This window comes from Gigantopelta aegis, chromosome 8 (genome assembly GCF_016097555.1).
Source record: "Gigantopelta aegis isolate Gae_Host chromosome 8, Gae_host_genome, whole genome shotgun sequence".
NCBI lineage: Eukaryota > Metazoa > Mollusca > Gastropoda > Neomphalida > Peltospiridae > Gigantopelta > Gigantopelta aegis.
Genome location: NC_054706.1, coordinates 73,005,674 through 73,030,295, shown reverse-complemented (window position 1 = coordinate 73,030,295; position 24,622 = coordinate 73,005,674). Strand labels below are relative to the sequence as shown.

General features: G+C 36.0%; 1 protein-coding gene across 3 annotated transcripts in view; it reads left to right on the top strand.

Annotated features, from left to right (window-relative positions):
* Positions 1-251: 251 nt before the first annotated feature.
* LOC121379031 overlaps positions 252-24,622 on the top strand; it is a 33,693-nt gene continuing 9,322 nt past the window's right edge. The window contains exons 1-10 of one of the 3 annotated variants that reach the window (XR_005958799.1): positions 252-440; positions 2,303-2,510; positions 2,733-2,803; positions 5,298-5,425; positions 6,194-6,281; positions 6,760-6,890; positions 7,066-7,150; positions 10,653-10,771; positions 12,941-13,090; positions 14,665-17,090. Coding sequence is in view for 2 of the 3 variants with exons in the window: in XM_041507473.1 (XP_041363407.1) it covers positions 339-440; positions 2,303-2,510; positions 2,733-2,803; positions 5,298-5,425; positions 6,194-6,281; positions 6,760-6,890; positions 7,066-7,150; positions 10,653-10,771; positions 12,941-13,090; positions 14,665-17,068 (3,486 nt within the window). In the remaining variant the exon portion in view is untranslated. Of the gene's footprint in view, positions 441-2,302; positions 2,511-2,732; positions 2,804-5,297; positions 5,426-6,193; positions 6,282-6,759; positions 6,891-7,065; positions 7,151-10,652; positions 10,772-12,940; positions 13,091-14,664; positions 18,682-24,622 lie in introns of those variants that run through there. The other 2 variants (XM_041507474.1, XM_041507473.1) reach the window with 2 other exon arrangements.

The following is a 24,622-nucleotide window of genomic DNA, read 5'->3' as shown; positions in this document are numbered from 1 at the left end:
GGATGTAATAAAAATGGCCAACATTCATAATTATCACCACATGATGAAAATATACTTACATTTACTTACAGTCTTCATTTGCAATAATATTTCAGGAAAAAAGGACATGTACACATTGATTAAAATTATGTTAAATTAGTTGAATACTAAATACCACTTGGTTGAGAATACCCTCACTGTTGCTCCAATAAAGTCTGGCTGTTATGACCAATTTTTAATAAATGAAATGTTTGTATTTTAGATGTCTTCCCTAGAGATACTGAAATCCGTTTGCTGAAAGAAGCTGAGACTAATGTTTACAGACTCTAGCAATCATAGATGGGCTCTAAGTTTTGACAATGTTGCCTATTTGGCTCATACTTGCAATTACTGTGCCTGTGGTGGTTGTCATTGCACTTCTGGGATGCCTTCAATGTTTGAAGGGGAAACCTGCTTTTAAGGTAAGACATATCGCTTAAAGGTACATATGGGCCGAATTTACGAGGCCTGTTTTTCTTAAATGCAGATATTTAAGCATTGAAAATGTTTGTAGTTACATGCAAGTAAGACATGAACAGGCTTTGTAAATTCAGCCTATAAAATACTTTGCTTTCAAAAGGAAGTTTTTTTGTGCAAAATTTTTTTGACGATAGATATACAGCTTAAAGGACTATATATATACAGCTTAAAGGTACTTAACTTTCAAAAGGTCTTTTGTTCAACAAAATTGACGATGGTTTGAATTAAATAATCTACTCGCAAATCCATATGAAATTTTAAATGGGTGTAATAGAACCCGTTAGCATATTCAGTGCCTTATCTTTGCGCAAGACTGATTCCGAAAGAAATTATGATAAGAGTTGTGGGGGTATGCAGCCATGACTTATCATTAGGTGCTTTGTCTACAGAGAGCTGATCATGACCATGATATATGGTTTCAACTAGGTGGACTTCCACGTTTTAGTGCATGTCAATACTAGTGCCAAAAACCTTTCTACTGCTTATATAAACAAAGGGACGTCTGAATGTGCATGTGGATATGCATAGAATAATAATTCAAGCAAAAAACCTTTTAATATTTTATAGAAATATTGTTCAAATTAATTTGTGGGTGAAATACCGTAAAGACCTATTAGCAAAATGTGTTGATCATTTTCAGATATTTCATTTGCAGACATTACATTTTCTTAATTTATGAAGTATGTAGTGCATGTACATGTTGGTATCTTCAGATTAGAATTACTTTATAAAGAATTTTAAATTAAAATAATTAGGAATATACAGTAACAGGACAGATCTAGGAAATTTGGGGGCAGGGGGCCTAAGGGGGAAAGGAGCATATGGACCAACTCGTGAAAAGGGCAAGCTAAACATTTTTTTGAAAGCTTGAAAATAAAGGCACTTGGCAGGCAACTGAGAATTGAAACTTTGCGTAAACCATGTTTGGGTTACACAAAAACAAATTCAGGTAACTCATTTTATTTTTAGATAATCCATAATGAACATTATGATGTCAAAGTTCAATGTGCAAATGAAAAATGGGTTACACAAACTATACTTATGCGAGTGGCGTGCGAACAAAACTATCACTTTCGCAATTTTCAGTCCTGCTTGAATATATTTAAGGGGGTCACTGGTCACCCCTTGGATCTGCGTCTGTATGGTATTCACCGTTTGAGACTTGCTATTTTGGGAATCTTAAGTACCGAATATTGCTGTGTCTTAGCTGACTCATTAAGTCTCTAAATACCATCCTGGGACAAGGTGTAGGCCAGTACATGGTGTCACAAAAGCAATTCTAAGAAAACACTAGGAATAATAACATGTATGTAAACGCAACACCAACCAAAACCCATCTGCCAGCGTTCTGTTATGTAATTTAGAATAATTAAATTTCCATTACATTCATTACAACATAACGTCATCCCATTGGTCCAGACGTAGCAACGGGAGTTTGCTCATTGCTCGATGAACGTAAAAATTACGTCGTCAGAGAATGTCATTGCTGATGACATCATTTTATATGGGTCTTACTCAGCATTATTGTTTATGGAGCAAAAATAATTCAAAATAAAGTATGATGTTATAGTGTTATTATTAGCTAGTATGATTCAATTTAATGATAAGTATTGTCTGTTATTTCTTTTATGTATGAACAAAAAAAGTATTTGTAAACGTATGTGAGAATAGCTTCGCCGATTCACACAGTTTGCAGATGATTTGTTTGTTCCTACCTCGGTAAACTTAAAAGAAATAACAGACAATCCTTCATTAATTAGTATTGTGTTATTCTGAATGTCTTATTTCACTATCCTATGTGCAGCACTTCCACAACAATGAGGAATATACGACAGAAGCCAGAAGTAACCCAGGCTATTCTGCCGACGTTGACAGCTCAGAACACAGTACATCCAACTCGACGGAAATACAAATTGACCCACTGCCCGATATCCTTACACAGGCTTCGTCAAGGAAACCAAGGATAGGCTGTGTGGAGAAAAGCAAGCAGGACGCAACTCTCAAATTGATTGGTTGGTTTCAGTTTTAAATTAATTGGTTGGCTTCAGTTTTAAATTGATTGGTTGGTTTCAGTTTTAAATTGATTGGTTGGTTTTAGTTTTAACTTGATTGGTTGGTTTCACATTTATAAAAATCCAGTAAACCATATAACAGAGGAAAATGTATAATTATATATGTTTTTCACGTTAAAATAATCATCATTTTGTAAATGTAGACATGTTTTTTTATTTTAGCAACGAATCGGCCTTTTCCTCGCCGACAGCTGACATACCTGAAAGAAATAGGATCAGGATGGTTTGGCCAGGTAAGATATTATGTTGGTAAAAAAAAAAAGACAATGGAGTTTAATAATTCAGAATTCATAAGCAGGCTATAATGGAAGCTTTTTATTTTTTTTAAATTTATTTATTTTTATTTATATTTTGGTAACTACTGTGATATAGGTTTCCCATATTTTGTTTTATTTGGTAAAAAAATGAAATGCATTTTAAAAAATGCCCATATTGTTCTTTGTTAATTGAAATATACACAACGTTTTGAACTCAGTTTCATGACAAAATGGGAATAATTTTTTGAGGTTTGTCTCCTCATTTCCTGGTGACAAAGAGGTCCTACTGTAGATAAATATACTCTTCAAAAAAAATAGAGGAACTCTAATAAGAATTTACAGTTGCCAAAATTGTACGGTATATTAGCTGTGGGGAATGGTTATATGATAATAGTGAATTAATTGGGCAAACATTACAACCGGTAGTTCAGTATTACAGTAGGTTTTGTGACCACCAAAGATCTTGAAAGACGATTGGGGTCAGAAGTGAAATTTGAAAGTTGATGTTTTTTTATCAGTAAATTGCAAAATCAAACAATAAAAATTACTTAAAACAAAACAATAACAACTGTGTGATCAACAGAATGAAAAAGATTGACAGAAATAATGTTCCACAGTGATTAATGGATCTTCCTGGAAATTGTCAAAATCGAGAATGAAACCCCACGTATGTGTACGTGATGCTGCGTGATGCATGTGCAAACTATGGAATGTGTTTCAGTGTGTTGATAAACAGACCTGAACATTCTTTACTAGGATGTCTGTGATCAAAATGTATGTTCGGTCTAATAGTTGATATTAACATTAATATTTCAGGTTCCCCTACTTTTTTTTAAGAGTATACATATGTGGGTGAATAAAGTGGCATGTATATCTCAAAACAGTTGTATTTAATGTGCATTTAATCTACTGACTACTGCAGGCGAGATACCTTGCCCAACGTCACGCTAGTCGACATACTGTACACTATACAGTGTATTCCCCAATTCATATTTCCCGCTGTTTTGCACACAGCACTCATCAGAAATAGAAATTTAATTCAGGGAACAGTTTACTTGACAGCATGCTAGATTTTGTTTTTCGTTTTTGGCAAGTATTTTCGCTTGCCAACAATGGCGGCAGGTCGCGGTCATTTTCAGGGATCGATAGCTGATTGTGACAACTAATTTGATAATAAATTTTATCGTTTTACCAACAATGAAAATCACCAAATATTGGGATATGAATCGTAGTTAATTTTTTAAAAATAAATTCTGGTCAGAAAACCACTGTTATCGGGAATAATGAACATAAATACTGGACACCTGGCCACACATGCCCGTAAGTAGCTGTGACTTTTTCTAAAATAATTTTTTTAATTTTAATAGATATTAACTGATCTATGAGCTTTATTTCATATGTTTATAAAACATTTAAGAGAATATATGTGAATAAAAATAAAAAAACTTACCCACTCAACGAGTGTTTTTTCAAAAATTAATCCAAGACTCATAAGGTCATTATTCAAGATATAATTATTGCATTTGATGTATTTCTGAATAAAAACAAATTGCTTTGCAATCTTTGTCAATTTGTCAGGCTGCCTACCTAACCAATAGGTTAGGAAAGAAAATCAGTTCAGTTCCATATTTATTTATTTTGAAACTTAACAAATACAGACCGCGTCCCCCCATCACTTCTCCAGAGACTAGTTTAAGGAGAGTAATTTTTAGCTCCCCTGAGCTTGTAAATTGATATGGTATCCATATGGTAATATCTTAAAAGGCTCCACATAATCTAAATAAAGAGAGAAGGTAATCACTCACCTCAGTGTTTGTTCATGTCCAGTTCTGAAATATGAATTCATTAAAGCTGGTTGGTGTCAGTGGTGTAGTATGGGCCGGGCATCCTGGGCCGTTACCCCGGGTGCAAAATTTTGGACTGGTGGAAGGGACTCGGGGGGGGGGGGGGGGGGGGGGGATGCTAACGGTCAACTGGTTAGAGGGCGCAATACTTGCCTTGCCCCGGGCACTGACAACCCACGCTACGCCACTGGTTGGTGTGACCACATAGTGATTGGCTGCCATTGTACAGGCATATGATGATTGTTTTATGATCAATGTCGACAGAGTTCTGTTACAGGAGTTGTTCACTTTCATAGACCTGTATGAATTCAAGTGAGCTAGCCAAAGAAGCAAAACATGCATGCTGCTTCTAGATGACTTAGTCATGTTTTAATTATCATACACATTTGTAAATCTTTTCTTTCAATAGAACAGCATCATGTTCAAGACATAATCTGAGCATACAGTTAAATCTAAAACCTTTGACCTTTTCTGACATTTGTTTGAAAACTAAAGGGGAGATAACCGAATAATGATTTTCAACTTTTTGTGTGAACATTTGTTATACTCTGTTTTTATAATTTGATTTACCTTTTGTTTTTGGTACATGGTTTACCTTTTTAATAATGTTGTAATATTTTGTTTAGATTATAGAGTCGGATGCAGAGCACATAACATCAGGGATAGCTCGAAGTCGTGTTGTCGTCAAAATGATGAAGGATGATGCATCAAAGTCAGAACAGAAAATATTTCACGAAGATGTTGCACCTTTTAGGTAACTGATAAGGGTGCATATGTGAATGGCAATAGCTTTCTTCAGAATGCATTAGCAATAAAACAAATAAGCGTAATTTTTCACTAGTCCACCGGATAAGTATATCTAGAAATCTGCTTGTCCAACAATATTTTCACTTGTCCAAATAAGTTGTAAATTTTATTCAAGTGAAAGGACAATTTGTTTTATTAATGCTCTAAATGAAACAGTATTATAAATTTATACTGGTCTACTGGACAACCATTAAGACACTGCTTTTATATCAGGACAAATGGACAAGTTCTTATTTTGAATGCTAATTAGAGAAAAAACTTAAATTGCTTTGAAAATGGCATAAAAACTTAAATTTTTATTTCTGTTTGAATAACTGAATAATAAGTATTTTTATAGATAAAAAAAAAAAAGTACCACAAGTGAATTAAGGTTTAATAAACTTGTGTAAATTGTAGTAAAGTATGTTCGTCAGCAAATCTTACTCTACCACTATTCTACTTGAAGGACTTATTAGAATTGTTACCCCAGTCAGTGCACCACGACTGGTATACTAAAGGCTATGGCATGAGATATCCTGTCTGTGGGATGATGCATATAAAAGATCCCTTGCTACTAATGGAAAAATGTTGCAGGTTTCCTCTCCGAGACTAAAAAATTACCAAATGTTTGACATTCAGTAGCCGATGATTAGTAAATCAATGTGCTCTAGTGGTGTTGTTAAACAAAACAAACTTTTACTAGAATTGGCACTCATGACTAATTATTTCATTTCAGAGAGTTGGATCATATTAATGTTCTGCGATTGTTGGGCCAGTGCACCGAAACAAACCCAATTCTCGTCATTTTGGAGCATGCTCAAATGGTAAGACTTGGTTCAAATCAAGCGTTCAATATTTAAAGCATTTATATTTATTTCCCATGAGTATTTAAGAGTGTATACTTGCTTCAAAAGTCTTCTGTAAAGTTTAATTCTGTTGACATGAATTTTCAGTTTCCTGTATTCTATTTATCATGTAGTTTATATGACTAAAGGGCATTCTCATTATGCGATTAGTTGCACCGACTTGTGGCATGCGATTTAATCGATGTTTCAAAACAACTAAATCAGACCGGCATTAGTCATATACACATACAATTAGAGTCGCCACAACAAATCGCATGCGACATGTCTGTGTAGCTAATCACATAATGAGAACACCTCTTTAGTAGATTGGTGTGTACAGGTTAGACTTATTTCAGAATCCTTAATACATATATAACATTTTGAAATCTCTGTTTAAATCATGTGTTAGTTTTGTTTGTTTTTAACTCGGTCACAGTGAAGGTAATCTGTGTTGTAGGGTGACCTCAAGACCTACTTGAAGAAGCAGAAACTGGACCAAAGCAACTTACAGCATCCCCGACTTCTTAAATTTGCCATCGATGCTGCAAGTGGATTGGCTTGTCTGCATCGCCATGGTTACATACACCAGTAAGATTTTAGTTTTTAGATTAATTTTTAATCAGTGGCAAGTATGGTGGTCTTATTTATTTAATGTGACATTCAAAGTTAGGTATACATTGGCAGAAGCATACATCTTTGAAATGATTTTTCTAATTTGCTTTATTGCAGTGATTTTTATTTCTGCTGATTTGCTTTATTGCAGTGATTTTGCAGCAAGATCTTGTCTTGTATTTGCTGACCTCACAGTCAAAGTTGGGGACTTCGGAATCACAGAGGAACTCTTTCCGGTTTGTAGTCTCTTAATGTGTATTCTGCTTTATATACATGGGTCAAACACTTGCTTCAGATACAGTGTAATACATAGTGTTCAGCTGTTGTTAATTTGCATCAGTGTACGCATGGACTAAGCCATCAAACTGCAGAATTACTCACCCAATATATATACAGTCGAGCACCGTTGTGTCGATATCGTGGGGACCGCACATAAATATCGAGTTAACCAAATATCGACTCAAATGTTCAGTCAAGTATGTAAATAAAAAATGTACAAACAAAAGATGTCAAATTTAAAAATGAAATATGATTTATTTGTTTAAATCAAATCAAGAATTTCATTTAATTTCACAATAACATAATGTAACACAAAGAAAAATGTTCTGAAATTAATAATAACAAAGTAATCAATCAATAAACCAATCAATAATACCGATGTGCGCAAGCTTACTGAATCTGTTAAAAAGTTTTTATAAATTGTGGAATTAAAATGACTGGATATGGAGACAATTAAAATTTTTTTTTTTACTAAATAAAGTTTAACATATTATAATAAAAGAAAGAAATGTTTTATTTAACGACGCACTCAACACATCTTAATTACGGTTATATGACGTCGGACATATGATTTAGGACCACACAGATATTGAGAGAGGAAACCCGCTGTCGCCACTTCATGGGCTACTCTTTCCGATTAGCAGCAAGGGATCTTTTATATGCACCATCCCACAGGCAGGATAGCACATACCACGACCTTTGATATACCAGTCGTGGTGCACTGGCTGTGACGAGAAATAGCCCAATGGGCCCACTGACGGGGATCGATCCCAGACCGACCGCGCATCGAGTGAGTGCTGTACCACTGAGTTACGTCCCGCCCCTTATTATAATAAAGGATTAAGAACAAAATACAATTATACAAACTGGAAGAACAAATAACAATCACAACTATCACAACACTTAATTCACAAAGTCTGTTAATAATGTCTGTCGCGCATTAGAACAAGGTATGAAAGCTACTGAGCTTAGAAAGTTTGTTAAGTCCCCAATAGCACGGACGGGATTTCCATTGGAATCTCTGCTGTCCACAGATCGAGTTAATAACTCCAGTGCCTCTGTTGCTGACATCAACGACGGCGGGGGAAGATCGGCAGTGTCGTCATTTTCCGTATCACTCTCAGGCTCTGGTACTCTACAACAGGGGTCCGGACAGCCAACACCTCTTCAACAATGCTGTCGTCGGACATGGGAGCACAGGCTGTCATCGGCACGTGCATATTCCATTAAAGTCACACCGTTGGTTACTAGGTGTGACAAGGGAACATTGTTGTCGGGGTCACTTTCATACTCGGATCGGCCGACTCAGTTGTATTAATGAAGCCTGCATGGCGGAAATAGTGGTTAATTGTCCCTACTGATACATTATCCCACGCAAGTTTTAAAAATCGGAGGGCATCCAAAACCGAAAGTTTAACTTCAGTTTTTTTTTGTGTCTTACAATAATATGTTTTCAATAGTGCACTTTTAGATTTTGAATAATACCCTGATCCATTGGTTGAGTATGACTCGTGGTGTTCGGGGGGAGAAATATCAGTTCTACATTGGTAAGACCAGTGACACGAGGGTGGGCAGGGCAGTTATCAACAATCATTGTGATTTTTTATCCTTGTCTAGGAAATATTTTGTCAATTTTAAAAAGCTTATCTTTAAAAATATCAGACGTCATCCATGCTTTCTTGTTGGCCAGGTACTAAGTGGGTAGTGATTTGACATTTTTAAAACAACGTGGCTTTTGTGATTTGCCAATAATCAAAAGTGGGAGCTTATCCGTGCCAGACATGTTAGCAGTTACTAGAGCGGTAATGTGATCTTTACTGCATTTGCCACCGTGACATTTCACACCCCTAAACTCTAAGGTTTTGTCTGGCATTAGTTTAAAGAAAATGCCTGTCTCGTCGGCATTGTAGATGTCGTCCTCACTGTAAGACATGAGTACTGTTTGCAAAGCCTGTTTCCAGTTATTCATAGCATCTGATCGATTGTTAACGGAGTTCACCTGACCACAGACTTTTTTAAAAGTTATGTCGTGACTTTCTTTAAACCTATCCAACCACCCAGTCGAACAAGTAAAATCATATCTACCCAATTTCTTTGCTAATTCTTCTGCTTTAACCATTATGTGAGCCCCAGAATTGCAACATTGCTGTCCCTAGCTAATTTGAACCATTTTAATACAGCTTCGTCTACATCTTCAAACTTTGCTGTTCTCATTCTTTTTCTAGATGGAGAAAAGGATGAAATTGCAATAGCCCCTTTAATTTTATCAGAATGTTTTAACCATGTAGACAAAGTATTTTGAGGAATGCCAAATTTTGTTTCAATGGATTTTACCGTCAACTTACGTTTCTTTGGAGCATTATCTGATCCAGTTTTCCCCCCAGATAAGCCAGGTCCTTCACTAGATTGCTCAGACATGATGCTCTGGTGAAGTGACCAACGGTCCACTTTGCTTAAATGGGATAGGTGTCATTAAAGAAACACCGACACCGCTTCTTTGTTAATTAACAAACAAATAACCGACCACCACAAATTAATCCTACTTTAATCCGAGTCCATTTTACCAGTCCTCAATTTATGAAAGCCATAAGTTACGTGACTTGCTGCATTCTGTAACAATCATTTCATCTGCTCGATTACCGCGTTTAATTTTAAGATCGGTGAGGCCATTTATTACCTTGATTACTGTTTTAGATAACTTCACTCATTGATCTCACATGTGAACAGTAATTACAAATCATATCTGTTTACAGTGGAATGTCGGCAATGGTTTGGTTACATGCCCAAAATACCGTCAGAGCGTTAATTATAGGTCGTGCAATTTATACTTACCCTTTTAAACATTTTATTTATTTTAACAAATAATTTTACTATCAACACATCGAGGCACTTTTGTACATAAAAGTTTAATTAGGGACCAAAAAATATATCGACACAAACGTAATATTGACTCAATTGTATCGACTCAACAGAGTAAAAAACATGATATTTAATACACGTTTCGGCCAGGACCGACACAAATAATATATCGACTCAAACAAGATCAACACAACGGTGCTCGACTATATATATATTATTAATTTGCATATAAACTGAACTTTTTTTCTTCTTTTTACGTGAAGCCAAAATGAAATCATTGATAAAAAAACATGTTTAGTGAGTATCGAGTGAGTTTATTACAACTTAATACTGAAGTAGGCATGGATTTAAGCAGGGTCCTTAAGGCCTTGCCCCTCAAACACCCCTTATTTTTGATCATGTAATTAATTTTTTCTATGCACTGTCTTGCATATCAACACCACCGAATCACATTTTTTACATTAATGTTACAGAACACCCATTCAATTGAAAAACTCTTACATCCACCCACATATCAGCATGCAAGACAATGTTTTTTTTAAAACTTTTCTTTGTCTATTCCTATCATTATTAAAAAAACAATTCTGTTTGTTTTTACAGGAAGACTACTACTCAAGTCGCAAGGAACTTCTCCCTGTGCGCTGGATGGCTCCCGAGTCACTGAGTCACCAGGCAGATGGCTGGCAGACGGCTGTCATCACTAAAGAAGCTAACATCTGGTGAGTCATGTGTGCCCACGATTGACTTGGCTACAGATTTTCAAAGTTATCTTAGCATTACTGTAGTCATAAAATACGTACTATCGCGATTGTAACTTTTTTCAACCTGTTCCATGATGTGTCATAGCTTACTTTCATCAAACATTCCAGAAATACTATTCTTTTCTATTATGATAACATTAATTTTGGTTTGAATATTAGAAGCTCACTGACACATCAATGTTTCCCCTAGGGGATGGAAGGACCCCGCACCGACCCTGTGAATTTCTTTACCGGGACCGTAAAAATTGTAACCATTAAAAAAAAGGGACGAGTTCACTTCTGTGATTAATTCGTCGATATTATAAAAAAATTTAAAATGGAAATGCTAGTAGTCCTAAATATACTAGTATTCCACAAATATGTACATTGTTAGAGCCCGGTGGCCAGTGAGGGGAAAACAAATAAACCATCATGATGATGATTGAATGAAGAAAAAAAAAATTTCAACCAACATCTATCATATGTTAAAAGGAAAACGGATCTACAAGTCAATACTTTCGATTTCCTTTCACATGCAACAGTTCACTAATGAATATATGGTCACCAGTAATCTATGCCCCATCCCTGAAATGAATATACTTACAGATGTAATTTTATTAAAGTCCAAGTTAACAAAATGTTGCAGTCGCAGTCAAGTGACTGGTACCCAAACAGCTGTTACTCTAACACAGTGCAGGCGTAACAAAATAAATGGTGACCAGTCTCGTCAGATCAGGGTTTTTTTTTTAAAGGTTGCACATAACCATATTGTTTTACGAACTTCCAAATGTTTTTTTGGTTTGGTCTGTTTTTGTTTTTGTGTTGTTATTTTTTAAATTATATTTAAACATTACATAATTAAATTTGCAAAACTTGAAAGAAATTATTTTTTAAGTGCACATTATATGATGAATTAACACAAATGTAAAAATGTACCTACATATATAAAAAAAAATATTTACTTTCTTTTATTTGTTTTATCAGTCACTGAGTGATTACAATTTAGCAGGTGAATTTTTTTATCATGACCAGTACATTTTTTTTATCAAATGGTAATTTTTTTTTTAATTCTATAAGTAGAACCCCTGATATACATACAGAAGTAGGGTTAATGAATATTCAATCATGGATAATTAATTTTTAAAATCACCAATCCCATGGTTAGTGGATTGTTTAAAATTGTAGAAGACCTGGGTTTTACTTTTAGATAAATAGATAGATAACAAATAATACGTATTACAATCAGTAATTCAGTAATATGTATTATCTGTTTATGCTTAGTCTAATACTTTTATACTTCTTTTTCAAATTATTGTTTTGACATTATGCAAATATTTAATAATAATAAACATTATTATTAAAATCTATCTTAAAATATTTTCTTCTATGAGTGTACAATGACTGAAAAAAAAAAGAAGCATTACTGGAAATTAAAAAAAAAACATTACTGGAGAGCATGCCCCCGAACTCCCTAGCATTTTCACACCCTTTGGGGGCTCAGTTAACGTCAAACTATTTTGCCAAGCCTCTGAACAAAAATCCTGGGGGAAACACTGCATATTTTCCAAAATTCGGCATTGTTTACATTTTGTGTTGTCATTATTATTTTTTTCGCTCACCTTTAAAACATTACCATTCAGCAGAACTTACATTATCATATTATTTGTACTATTATTATATTGTATTATTTATATTTATTATGTTGTTCTCGGGGAACATTTTGTTCAGTATCGCATCATGATTCTCTACTCAAGTTTCAGAGATCGCTACAAGATCGCTACACAATTTTACAACATTTCACAGTAGTTGCTAATCAATTTTCAATTAACTAGAAATATTGTTACTCAAGATTTTGAAAACACAATGTTCCCTGGTTCTTATCAACATTGCCCATTGTGCTCTTTCTTGCTCCAGCCAGTATACCTTGACTGGTATATTAAAGGCTATGGTATGTACTATCATGTCTGTGGGATGGTGCATATAAAAGATCCCTTGCTACCAATGGACAAATTTAGAAGTTTTCTCTCTAAGAATACAAAATCAAAATTACCAAATGTTTGACATCCAAGAGCCGAGGATTAAATAAATCAATGTGGCTTTGTGGTGTTGTTAAAGAAAAAACAAATGTTTTACTTTGTATTGTTACAGGTCGTTTGGTGTTTTACTGTGGGAGGTCCTGACGTTTGCCTCTCAGCCGTACACTGACTTGACGGACGAGTTGGTTCTACAGCTGGTGGTGGAGGACAAGGTCATCAAGCTGAACAAACCGGACCTCGAGATCGCTTTTATAAATAGGCTGTAAGTTAATGTGGTCGTCTCTTTTGAAATGATAGGCTGTAAGTTAATATGGTCGTCTCTTTAGAAATGATAGGCTGTAAGTTAATATGGTCGTGTCTTTAGAAATGATGAGCTGCAAGTTAATATGGTCAACTCTTTAGAAATGATAGGCTGTAATTTAATATGGTCGTGTCTTTAGAAACGATAGGCTGTAAGTTAATATGGTCGTGTCTTTAGAAATGATAAGCTGCAAGTTAATATGGTCAACTCTTTAGAAATGATACGCTGTAATTTAATATGGTCGTGTCTTTAGAAACGATAGGCTGCAAGTTAATATGGTCGACTCTTTAGAAACAATTAGACTGTAAGTTAATATGGTCATGTCTTTAGAAACGATAGGCTGTAAGTTAATATGGTCATGTTTTTAGAAACGATGAGCTGCAAGTTAATATGGTCAACTCTTTAGAAATGATAGGCTGTAATTTAATATGGTCGTGTCTTTAGAAACGATAGGCTGTAAGTTAATATGGTCGTGTCTTTAGAAATGATAAGCTGCAAGTTAATATGGTCAACTCTTTAGAAATGATAGGCTGTAATTTAATATGGTCGTGTCTTTAGAAACGATAGGCTGTAAGTTAATATGGTCGTGTCTTTAGAAATGATAAGCTGCAAGTTAATATGGTCGACTCTTTAGAAACAATTAGACTGTAAGTTAATATGGTCATGTCTTTAGAAACGATAGGCTGTAAGTTAATATGGTCATATTTTTAGAAACGATGAGCTGCAAGTTAATATGGTCAACTCTTTAGGAATTATTAGACAGTTTTTATAGTGTTTTAAAAAAAAAATGTTTTATTAATTTGTTCAACAAAGAGATTTGTTTTAGCTTCAAATAATTTTGAACAAGCAAATCATTCTAATGTCTTCTTCCAACTATTTTTAATGAAGGTAACTCCTTTTAGACGTAAAATAAATTTATTAATATATTCAGTTAAATTAATTCAGATGTAGATTCTCATCCTTCAAAGTATATAAATATAGATATATACAGATATAATGTTTATATCATATGTATGATTTTAAGTGTTATTTGAACTCATGATGTGTCAGTTACTGTGGGAAATACCAAATAGCACTTGTGAATACATGGGGCAGGACATAGCATAGTGGTAAAGCATTCGCTTGATGCGCAGTCAGCCTGGGATCAATCCCCGTCAGTGGGCTCATTGGGTTATTTCTCGCTCCAGCCAGTGCACCACGACTGGTATATCAAAGGTTGTGGTATGTGTTATCCTGTCTGTGGGATGGTGCATATAAAAGATCCCTTGCTGCTAATCGTAAAGAGTAGCCCATAAAATGACAACAGCAGGTTTTCTCTCTCAGTATCTGTGTGGTCCTTAACCATATGTCCAATGCCATATAACTAAATAAAATGTATGGAATGCGTTGTAAAACATTTTTCTTTCTTTCCCTCCTTGTTAATACATGTGTATTGTCAAGAAAATTGTCTTGGCTGCAGGTTCATGAAGGTTACATCATGCTAGTTAAGTATACATATAATTATTTTGACATCACAGTTTAAAATCTGTTTTTAGATACGAAGTTATGCAGTTTTGCTGGTTGAACCCCGGCCAACGACCGACAGTGACTGAGGCCCATGCTCTGTTGGAACACCTTTTCACCAAGCTAGCCACTCCGCAGTCAGTGGACTCTGTGTTTGAGGACAAGTGGAACAGCATCATACCGTCTGAAGCAAGGGTTGTCACAGTTACCGATGGTCGGGCCAAATCTCGTCAGACCAGAACCGACAGCTTTGACACAGACTTTGTTCTTGCTAAAGACAATGTGATTGTGTCCGTGGAAAGCACTGATGTTCCTCAAGGGAAGAAACCCGACTTCCGGTCATTGCTACAGGATGTATCACGAATTTCTGCACCAGAAAGTCAGGACGTTGATATTGAAACACTGTCTGTCAGTGTGGTGAATGGACAGCATGTAGCCGTTGATATGCCGTTGTCAGATTTTGATCAGATTGCCTTGCCTTCCAAAACTCTGCTGCCTGAACATTTGACTAGCACACCAGTAGAAAAGCCACCACCGAGAAAATCCCAACAACCGAAAATACCTCACAATGATGCTTCCGGTTTGAACAAAGTGAAGTCACTTAACTTTGACGCGTCTGAAAGTAGCTTGATGACAGACTCAAAACGAAAATCGCCTGATCCCGAAAGTGAGACGGGTACCACTGAGAATACTCAGTATCATACTGCTACCAGTTTGGTAGACATCTCAAGTTCTACACAGTATGCAGATAGCGACTTCGGTGAAATGGTGGGTGTGGAAAACATGACAGATTCGTTTCCCCAGCAGGAGAGCACCCTGTTGATTGATGATCGAGTGGTGTCCCACCAGAATACGTCTGCTAAGTCTGAGGACTTTAGAGCAGACACCAGTATAGAGGACTCATTTGTTAGTGTTCCAAACACTCTTAATATAACAAATGCTGACTCATCTCCAGAATCGGAGCAGTCAACTCCAGAAATTTTAGTTCCTGCTGATGAAACATCCGTGGTTTCGAAAGAATCGACAATATCTGAACACCTTTCAGGCTTTGAAAGTAACTCAGAGATAAAATCAGTGGATGAAGTTGATGATAAAATACTCAGTGCTGAAGACACTGTAAAGTCTGAACCCACTGCTAAAGACATTCCCAGTGCTCTCGAGCATAATGATGCATTTGGAGATTTCGTTTTTGAACCACCCATTGATAACAAAGCAAACATGACATCAGAAGAGCAGCTTCCCCCAGTAGTTTCCAATGGTGGTGGTCAGGATGCTAGTGTAACAGAGAGAAATGTTTTAGTTTTGTCTGCTACACCTGAACCTAGCTTAATCGATTCAAGAGCTGAAAATGTCAATTCATCTGTTAGCATGTCTGATGAACTGAAAGTGGACTCACTGACTGATAGTGATCCCATGGCAAGCATGGAAGGTTCTGAAGACGAGCCCATGGTCAAAGGAGCTGTGCTGTCTCCTGATGTGAAGGTAGGTACTTGTGTTGATTATGTTAGTGAGGATGAGGATGAGGAGGAAAGTAGGTCTCCTTCCTTGTCTGATTCCGAGGACGATTCTTCTTCTTCATCTTCATCTTCATCAGACAGCGGCAAGTCTTATATCTGTGATAATGAGGATCATCTCAGTTCTGAGCTTGTGAATGGAGATGTGTGTGTTAGTAGTGATACATCTTGTCATGAGGATGCTGATCGCGATGATGATGATAATGATTACGACGACGACGATGATGATGATTTTCACGAGGACAAACCTGATGACGGAGACCTTGAACTTGTCAGTGAGATGTACCTCTCAAAAGGCGTCGTGTCTCCACAGGCCTTTGAGCGATCACTCCTACCCCTGGAAACCATTCCTGAAGACGTGCAGACGGTGTCGGACACCAGCTCTATGGAGACCAAGTTCGACGACGTGTTCTCGGCACAGGACAATTTTGAGTGGGATGACTTTATGGGCGAAGAGCTCGTGGGGAAAGACAGACTATGTGACAGCTCCCCAAAAGCCAGTCTGGACATGTCTGACTGGCGGCTTGATTCATCCAGCTTGCATAGCAACTCCAGTCTGAGGAAGCTGTCGGAAGACCGGAGAGGCTACATGGGGTCGGATCCCGGGAGCTCGAGCACCGTGGACAGTATGCAATCCTCGCTGTCTGACATGGAGGTAAAGAATCGTAGGTTACGGACCAAGCGGCCGTACGTGGCCGAACTGCTGACTAATCGCTATTCCATACCCTCGTATACTCACGTTAGTGGCGACTCAAACCAGTTTTACTCACTCCTTGAAGGTTTAGACATAGATAACGACTCACCTCCCAGTGATGGTAACGGTGGGGTGTCGGTCCCTTCGGGTGTCACAGTTACACAGCCACCCGACCTCACTTCCTCCAGTCCTGTGCATGACAATGTTACGGATATATTTACGGGATGACATATATTGGACTAACAGCAAGGTATGACTGTATATAAGTATTTTACTGGTTTATCTGTATCTTGCATGAAGTTTTGTATTTCTGTTGCTTGATCTCGTTTCGGTGTTGTCAGTACACTGGTGGCAGAAGTTGGGTTAGCTAACATTCGTTGCACAGGGCTGTCTGGGGTATTTTAATTTCACCTGTTTTAGAATGGTCTTGGCATGCAGTTGTTTTGTTTTGAGTATCTCTATTATTACCATTTTTTAATTTTGGTTGAATTGAAACAATGTTTTTGAAAAATTGGTTTTAAGTCATAGGATGTGATAAAGCATATAAACTAAATATATACAGTATAAGATAATATATAGGGGGAGGGTTTAAAATAAAAAATAAAACAATGTTTTAAAATCTATGAATAAGTAAAATAGATTGGCAAACAGATTGTAGGTGTTAAATGCTTCTCCACCTGTATTCCAATGTACATTTATTGTATCTTGAAGAATTATTTCTGCTGTAGATAACAACACATGAACTCGATATTAGTTAATTAATCATTAATAAGTCCAACGTTAGATTCATTTTTGCTGTTAACCATTTTAATTCACTGACAGATGTCTCATCAGTATTTATGTTAAAAGCTCACTAAACATGTTGCATTCATACTAATCGGGGCTAACCAATATAACATCAGAGTTCTTAACTTGTTATTTGTTTGTACACCTAGATAGTTGTTAATGAACAAATATCATTGCCTGTTTTGTCTCCTTGTGTGTTTCTTGTTGTATTTATTACTGCAATTTGCATCATCTGCTTAGTACTTTTCATTTCGTTTCATCAAGAAAACAGTTTATCAAGTTTCTGTCAGGTGTAGTTGAGTTATCTCCCTTGAACAGTTTTGGACTATTTACTTTCTGTGCACAGACTAAAGGTTAACTTCTATAGATTCCTACGGCATTTGTTTTTCTTCCTTTTCTCGTAATAACTTGTATACTTTAATGTGTGTGAGCAGTGCATGTAGTTGTTACATTCAGTTAGAAATATAGTGCATTTTGTGTAATTATATTATATCCATGATTCCATGTTTATTTGCTCTGCGGTGCTTTTTCTGCAGATTGTGTGTTCATTGCATTATGTTTTTCTATATCTGGGTCCACTGGTAACAGTAATTTAAATCTAGCTGTGTTCATTACCTACGTGTATGTTTTCCATTTGTAGTCTTTATAGATCTGTCTAAAATGCCCAACATAATAATACCACCATACCCTTCAAAAAGATCCCCATCCTCTCCTAGTTTCAAACCATGATGAACTTTTCAAGTTGGAAGGATTTTCCCCCCTAGCATGTTCAAGATATAGCCATTGTGGCTTTGTGATTCATAGTGGTAATACTCTAAACGTACTGGTATTTGGTTATTACTTATACTTGTTATTTTTATACCAGGAAAAAAACGTTCAAACTTTTATTAAAATGAAGATGTGTAATAAATACAGAATGTCATATATGTTGTTTTTTACTTCTTATAAGTCCCTTGCCAGCCCAGCCAGAGGAATTTATAGGTTTTGTCTCTGTTCTTCTGTTGGGGGCAGGACATAGACCAGTGGTAAAGCATTTGCTTGATGCACGGTCGGTCTTGGATCGATCCCTGTCAGTAGGCACATTAGGCTATTTCTCGTTTCAGCCATTGCACCATGACTGGTATATCAAAGGCTGTGGTATGTCACATATAATGTGCTATCCTGTCTATGGGGTGGTGCATATAAAAGATCGCTTGTTACTAATGGAAAAATGTAGCGGGTTTCTTCTCTAAGACTGTCAAAATTACCAAATGTTTGACATCCAATAATTAATAAATCAATGTGCTCTAGTGGTGTTGTTAAACAAAACAAAACAGACTGTCCTTCTGTCTGTTTGTCTATGTGTATAGTGCATAACTTAAAGGAAGTTTTGATGAACCTTGTCTGTCTGTCTGTCCGTCCGTCAGTCTGTGCCAAATATAGCTTTGCAATGCCTCAAGATATTGAACTGAAATTTGGTGTATATAGCTTTACTATATGCTATTACAGATCAAGTTTGACTTCCATGGTGATTTACCAGTTTTTCAGAGTTATGACCACTGAACATAGGAAGAAGAAGAGGGAAATGTTTTATTTAACGACACTCAACACATTATATTTACGGTTATATGGCGTCAGACATATGGTTAAGGACCACACAGATGTTGAGAGAGAAACCCGCTGTTGCCACTTCATGAGCTACTCTTTTCGATTAGCAGCAAGGGATCTTTTATATGCACCATCCCACAGACAGGGTAGTACATACCACGACCTTTGATATACCAGTTGTGGTGAACTGGCTGGAAAGAGAAATAGCCCAATGGGCCCACCGACGGGGATCGATCCCAGGCCGACTGCGCATCGAGTGAGAGCTTTACCAATGGGCTACATCCCGCCCACCTTTTAACGTAGGAGATACGGAAAATGTGTTGGGCCCTGTAGCCTATAGGGGACATGTATTGTTTTAGCAGTAGCCTCAGAAATGCTTGTTTATTACATTTTTATTGACTTTTGTCCACAAGAACATACCACCCCCCCACTGTGACATTTTTCTGTGTATATAAAATTTGTGTGCAGTATAAACCTGTGCAATAAATAACCAGCACAAACAGCAAAGGAGAATCCAGTATTTGTAACTTTTTCCTCTTTTTTTCTTCTTTTTTTTGGGGGGTGGGGGGGTGGATGGGGGGTGGGGAGTGGTCACAAATTTCTAAAAAGGTCAACTTGTGTTTGTCAGAGGCACATGATCTAAGCTTCCTAACGGAGTAAGATCTGTAAGGTGGTTTGGAGACATGGTCCCTGGAATAGTTAGAAATAAAGATTTTCAGAGACACATTTTCAAGGCAATTTAGTCTTGTATATTGTGGATGATGAATTCAAAGAAGGGCAGTTCAAATGGGGTGGGGGGTGGGGGGCATGTGACCCCAGTAAAAGATGTTCTCTGTGTGAAATTTATATGTATTACCTTAGTATAATCCCAACCATCACTACCAGCAGGAGAAGTGTATAATATATATATAATACTCAGAATTAATACTGGGTAGGTCAGCTTTGTACACAAGAAGAAGTACAATTATTGTATTTAAGATACTGTATTAAAAAGCACTTTGTCAGTATTTTCAAAGAATACTTTCATTCTAGCCATATTTAATGATAGCTTAGCAGTGTTGGTCTGTCCATCCATCTGTCCCATATATAGTTTTCCAGATGGGGTTTTCACAATGCCTTGAGATAATGAGCTGAAATTTTGTGTATAGCTTTAACATGTTAATGTTATGACTTTCATGGTAATTTCACAGAGTTATGGCCCTTGAATTTAGAAGATAAGAAAATTAGTTGGGCCCTGTATTGCTTTAGCAGTAGTCTCTGAATGTTTGTTTTATTTAAACTGTTTAATTAGTACCATGGTTCAGAAGTTATGAACATTGTAGACTTGTTTTGCGTTTCCTTTGTTTACAAAGCTAATGTGATGGGTGGAAATGTAAGGTTAGTATGTGAGGAATTACAGGTAATTTTCTACCTTTTCATTCATGTTGTCATTTCTATCTTTACCACACTTCTTCTGCATGCTGTTTAGTTGTTGGTGTTGTATTTTTTTTATTGGGGGTTGGGGGTTGGTTTGTGTGTTTATCTCTATCATTTTTTAGAAAATATTTATTACCAGTAGTTATTTTCACAGCCATTGTTATATATAGTATATGGTTATTATGGAAAAATAAATGGCTTTGTATTTTAAAAAAAAATTCTGCAGGATTATCTGTTACACCTCTACAATCTTTTCTCTACCATTTCAGTACCTTTGTTGAGAACCCTTGTAGGGCCTTTTAGTCATTTCACTTTGATATTTATTTAATTTTATTACTGAGATGGGAACATTTATTTTACTTTTATTACACCAATATGAACACACTGCCAGCTAGATCAAATCATGCTGTGTTAGCTTTTACATGGTTACCGTATATCTAGCATTTAAAGACAAAACTGAATTGAAGAAAACAGCATTATGGAATCACTTCCAGGAGTAAGCCTATTCTTTGACAGTTTTATTAAAATCAATATAGTATACACAGGTGTTTGTGCAGGAATTCATGCAGGGGAATAGACAATGGCACGTGAAGTTTCTGGGGGTGTCAAATCATGCTTTTCCGGAATATATATATTAAAAAAAGAAAACTGGCTTTCAGCAAGGGAGGGGTCCATCCCTTACCCCACCCCCCTGCACATAAGCCTGATACCAACAGGCAAAAGTGATCTCTGCCTAAACACAAGGCAGATCATTTTGGAGCATACTAAGGGGTCAGCCTATCCATGGACAGTGCTAATACACGGCAATATACGGTATGTGGCCACTATATGAGAAACAAAATAATATAACATGGGTGTTAAATGTGCTTACAGGTGGTTATAAACCCACAGGTCTTATAAGTTATCTTTGTTGAAGTATATCTGAAGATTAAACATATATCAAAAGGTCAAACATAGGGTTTGTAACCATATTAAACTCATAAAAAGTTAAATAAGTTACCTCACCTGTAATTTTATTTGCATTGGAGGTATGTCAGAATGTGCTATCCCTGTGCTCAGTGATGTATTATTAACTACATGTGTTCATAATTATAAAGGGTTGGGATGTAGTCCAGTGTTAAAGTCCTTGCTTGATGCTCGGTTGGTTTAAAATTGATCCCCACCGGTGAGCCCATTGGGTTGTTTCTTGTTCCAACCAGTGCACCACAACTGGTATATCAAAGGCTGTGGTATGTAATATCCTGTCTGTGGAAGTGCATATAATAGATCCCTTACTATTAATGGGGAAAAATCTAGCAGGTTTTCTCAAGAATTATGTCAAAATTACCAAATGTTTCACATCCAATAGCTGATGATTAATAAATCAATATGCTCTAGTGGTGTCACTAAACAAAGCAAATTAAACATAGTTATACAGATTGAATGATACCAATAATTTTTGTTTAGACTTTACAATTTAAAAAGACAAGATATCTATATAACTTTGCCGATGGTGATGGCAGTATCAATTTTTGAGTTAAAGTTTTGTGTTTAAATCAGTTTCTCACAAACTATAAATCCTAGTTCATTGAAACTTGGTTTATAGTTGCACCTATGGATGTTCATCACAGTGCACCGAAAATGTTTATGATAGGCAAGACATTTTATTTTGCAGAATTCTTGCTGTTTACAGCCACAAAAAACTTGAAGAATTTAACAAATTGAATTCATTATTCAGTTCTTTCATTAACATTCAGCCTATTTGAATCACAAATATTTGAATTGATGGATGACAGTTCAGTCATATATATATATAATATATGTGTGTGTGTGTGTGTGTGTGTGTGTGTGTGTGTGTGTGTGTGTGTGTGTGTGTGTGTGTGTGTGTGTGTTACTATATAAATATGATAACGGCCAAGTCAGATATATATTTATAAAATAACAGAAGCCAGGTTAGCCACATAAGTAAAATAACTAGCTAGGTTAATCGTCTATTTTAAATTACTGGGGGTAGGTCCTGAAAGAGGCTTGAGTAACCATGTAATATAAACCTGGTCTTGAATAGCTTAAGGAGGCCACAGTTTACATTAACAATAGCCTTTCCCTTGAAATAAATCATCCTTAGCAATGAATGGGCTGTGGTGATGTCACAGCATAGAATACTTTTATCTGGCATTCAGTCTAGCATGTCAACAAATACAGTATTCGAATACAAGGTGCAGGTTTAGAGATGTTTTAAAAAACCCCACATACTTTTAGATCAGGTTTCAAATAAAATATATTACAGATTGGGGTTCATATTACGTATCCAACAAAAACAGTATTGCAAGTCATATACATGTAGCACAGGAAATGTGCTGGTTTATAGGTCTTGGTATCAGGCGTATTTTGTTATGTTTTTTAAGTCATGACTTATTCATGTACTTGTTGTAAAAGAGGGCAGTATGCTTATGGGAAGTAGGTGATAACTACAGTAATACCTGAATGTATAAAATTAGAATGATGATGTTATCCAACTACTTGTTGTAAAATTGGGCAGTATGCTTATGGGAAGTAGGTGATAACTACAGTAATACCTGAATGTATAAAATTAGAATGATGATGTTATCCAGCTACTTGTTGTAAAATTGGGCAGTATGCTTATGGGAAGTAGGTGATAACTACAGTAATACCTGAATGTATAAAATTAGAATGATGATGTTATCCAGCTACTTGTTGTAAAATTGGGCAGTATGCTTATGGGAAGTAGGTGATAACTACAGTAATACCTGAATGTATAAAATTAGAATGATGATGTTATCCAACTACTTGTTGTAAAAGTGGGCAGTATGCTTATGGGAAGTAGGTGATAACTACAGTAATACCTGAATGTAAATCAGAATGATGATGTTATCCAACTACTTGTTGTTAAAGAGGGCAGTATGCTTATGGGAAGTAGGTGATAACTACAGTAATACCTGAATGTATAAAATTAGAATAATGATGTTATCCAACTACTTGTAAAAGTGGGCAGTATGCTTATGGGAAGTAGGTGATAACTACAGTAATACCTGAATGTATAAAATCAGAATGATGATGTTATCCAACTACTTGTTGTAAAAGTGGGCTGTATGCTTATGGGAAGTAGGTGATAACTACAGTAATACCTGAATGCATAAAATTAGAATGATGATGTTATCCAACTACTTGTTGTAAAAGTGGGCAGTATGCTTATGGGAAGTAGGTGATAACTACAGTAATACCTGAATGTATAAAATTAGAATGATGATGTTATCCAACTACTTGTTGTAAAATTGGGCAGTATGCTTATGGGAAGTAGGTGATAACTACAGTAATACCTGAATGTATAAAATTAGAATGATGATGTTATCCAGCTACTTGTTGTAAAATTGGGCAGTATGCTTATGGGAAGTAGGTGATAACTACAGTAATACCTGAATGTATAAAATTAGAATGATGATGTTATCCAGCTACTTGTTGTAAAATTGGGCAGTATGCTTATGGGAAGTAGGTGATAACTACAGTAATACCTGAATGTATAAAATTAGAATGATGATGTTATCCAACTACTTGTTGTAAAAGTGGGCAGTATGCTTATGGGAAGTAGGTGATAACTACAGTAATACCTGAATGTAAATCAGAATGATGATGTTATCCAACTACTTGTTGTTAAAGAGGGCAGTATGCTTATGGGAAGTAGGTGATAACTACAGTAATACCTGAATGTATAAAATTAGAATAATGATGTTATCCAACTACTTGTAAAAGTGGGCAGTATGCTTATGGGAAGTAGGTGATAACTACAGTAATACCTGAATGTATAAAATCAGAATGATGATGTTATCCAACTACTTGTTGTAAAAGTGGGCTGTATGCTTATGGGAAGTAGGTGATAACTACAGTAATACCTGAATGCATAAAATCAGAATGATGATGTTATCCAACTACTTGTTGTAAAAGTGGGCAGTATGCTTATGGGAAGTAGGTGATAACTACAGTAATACCTGAATGTAT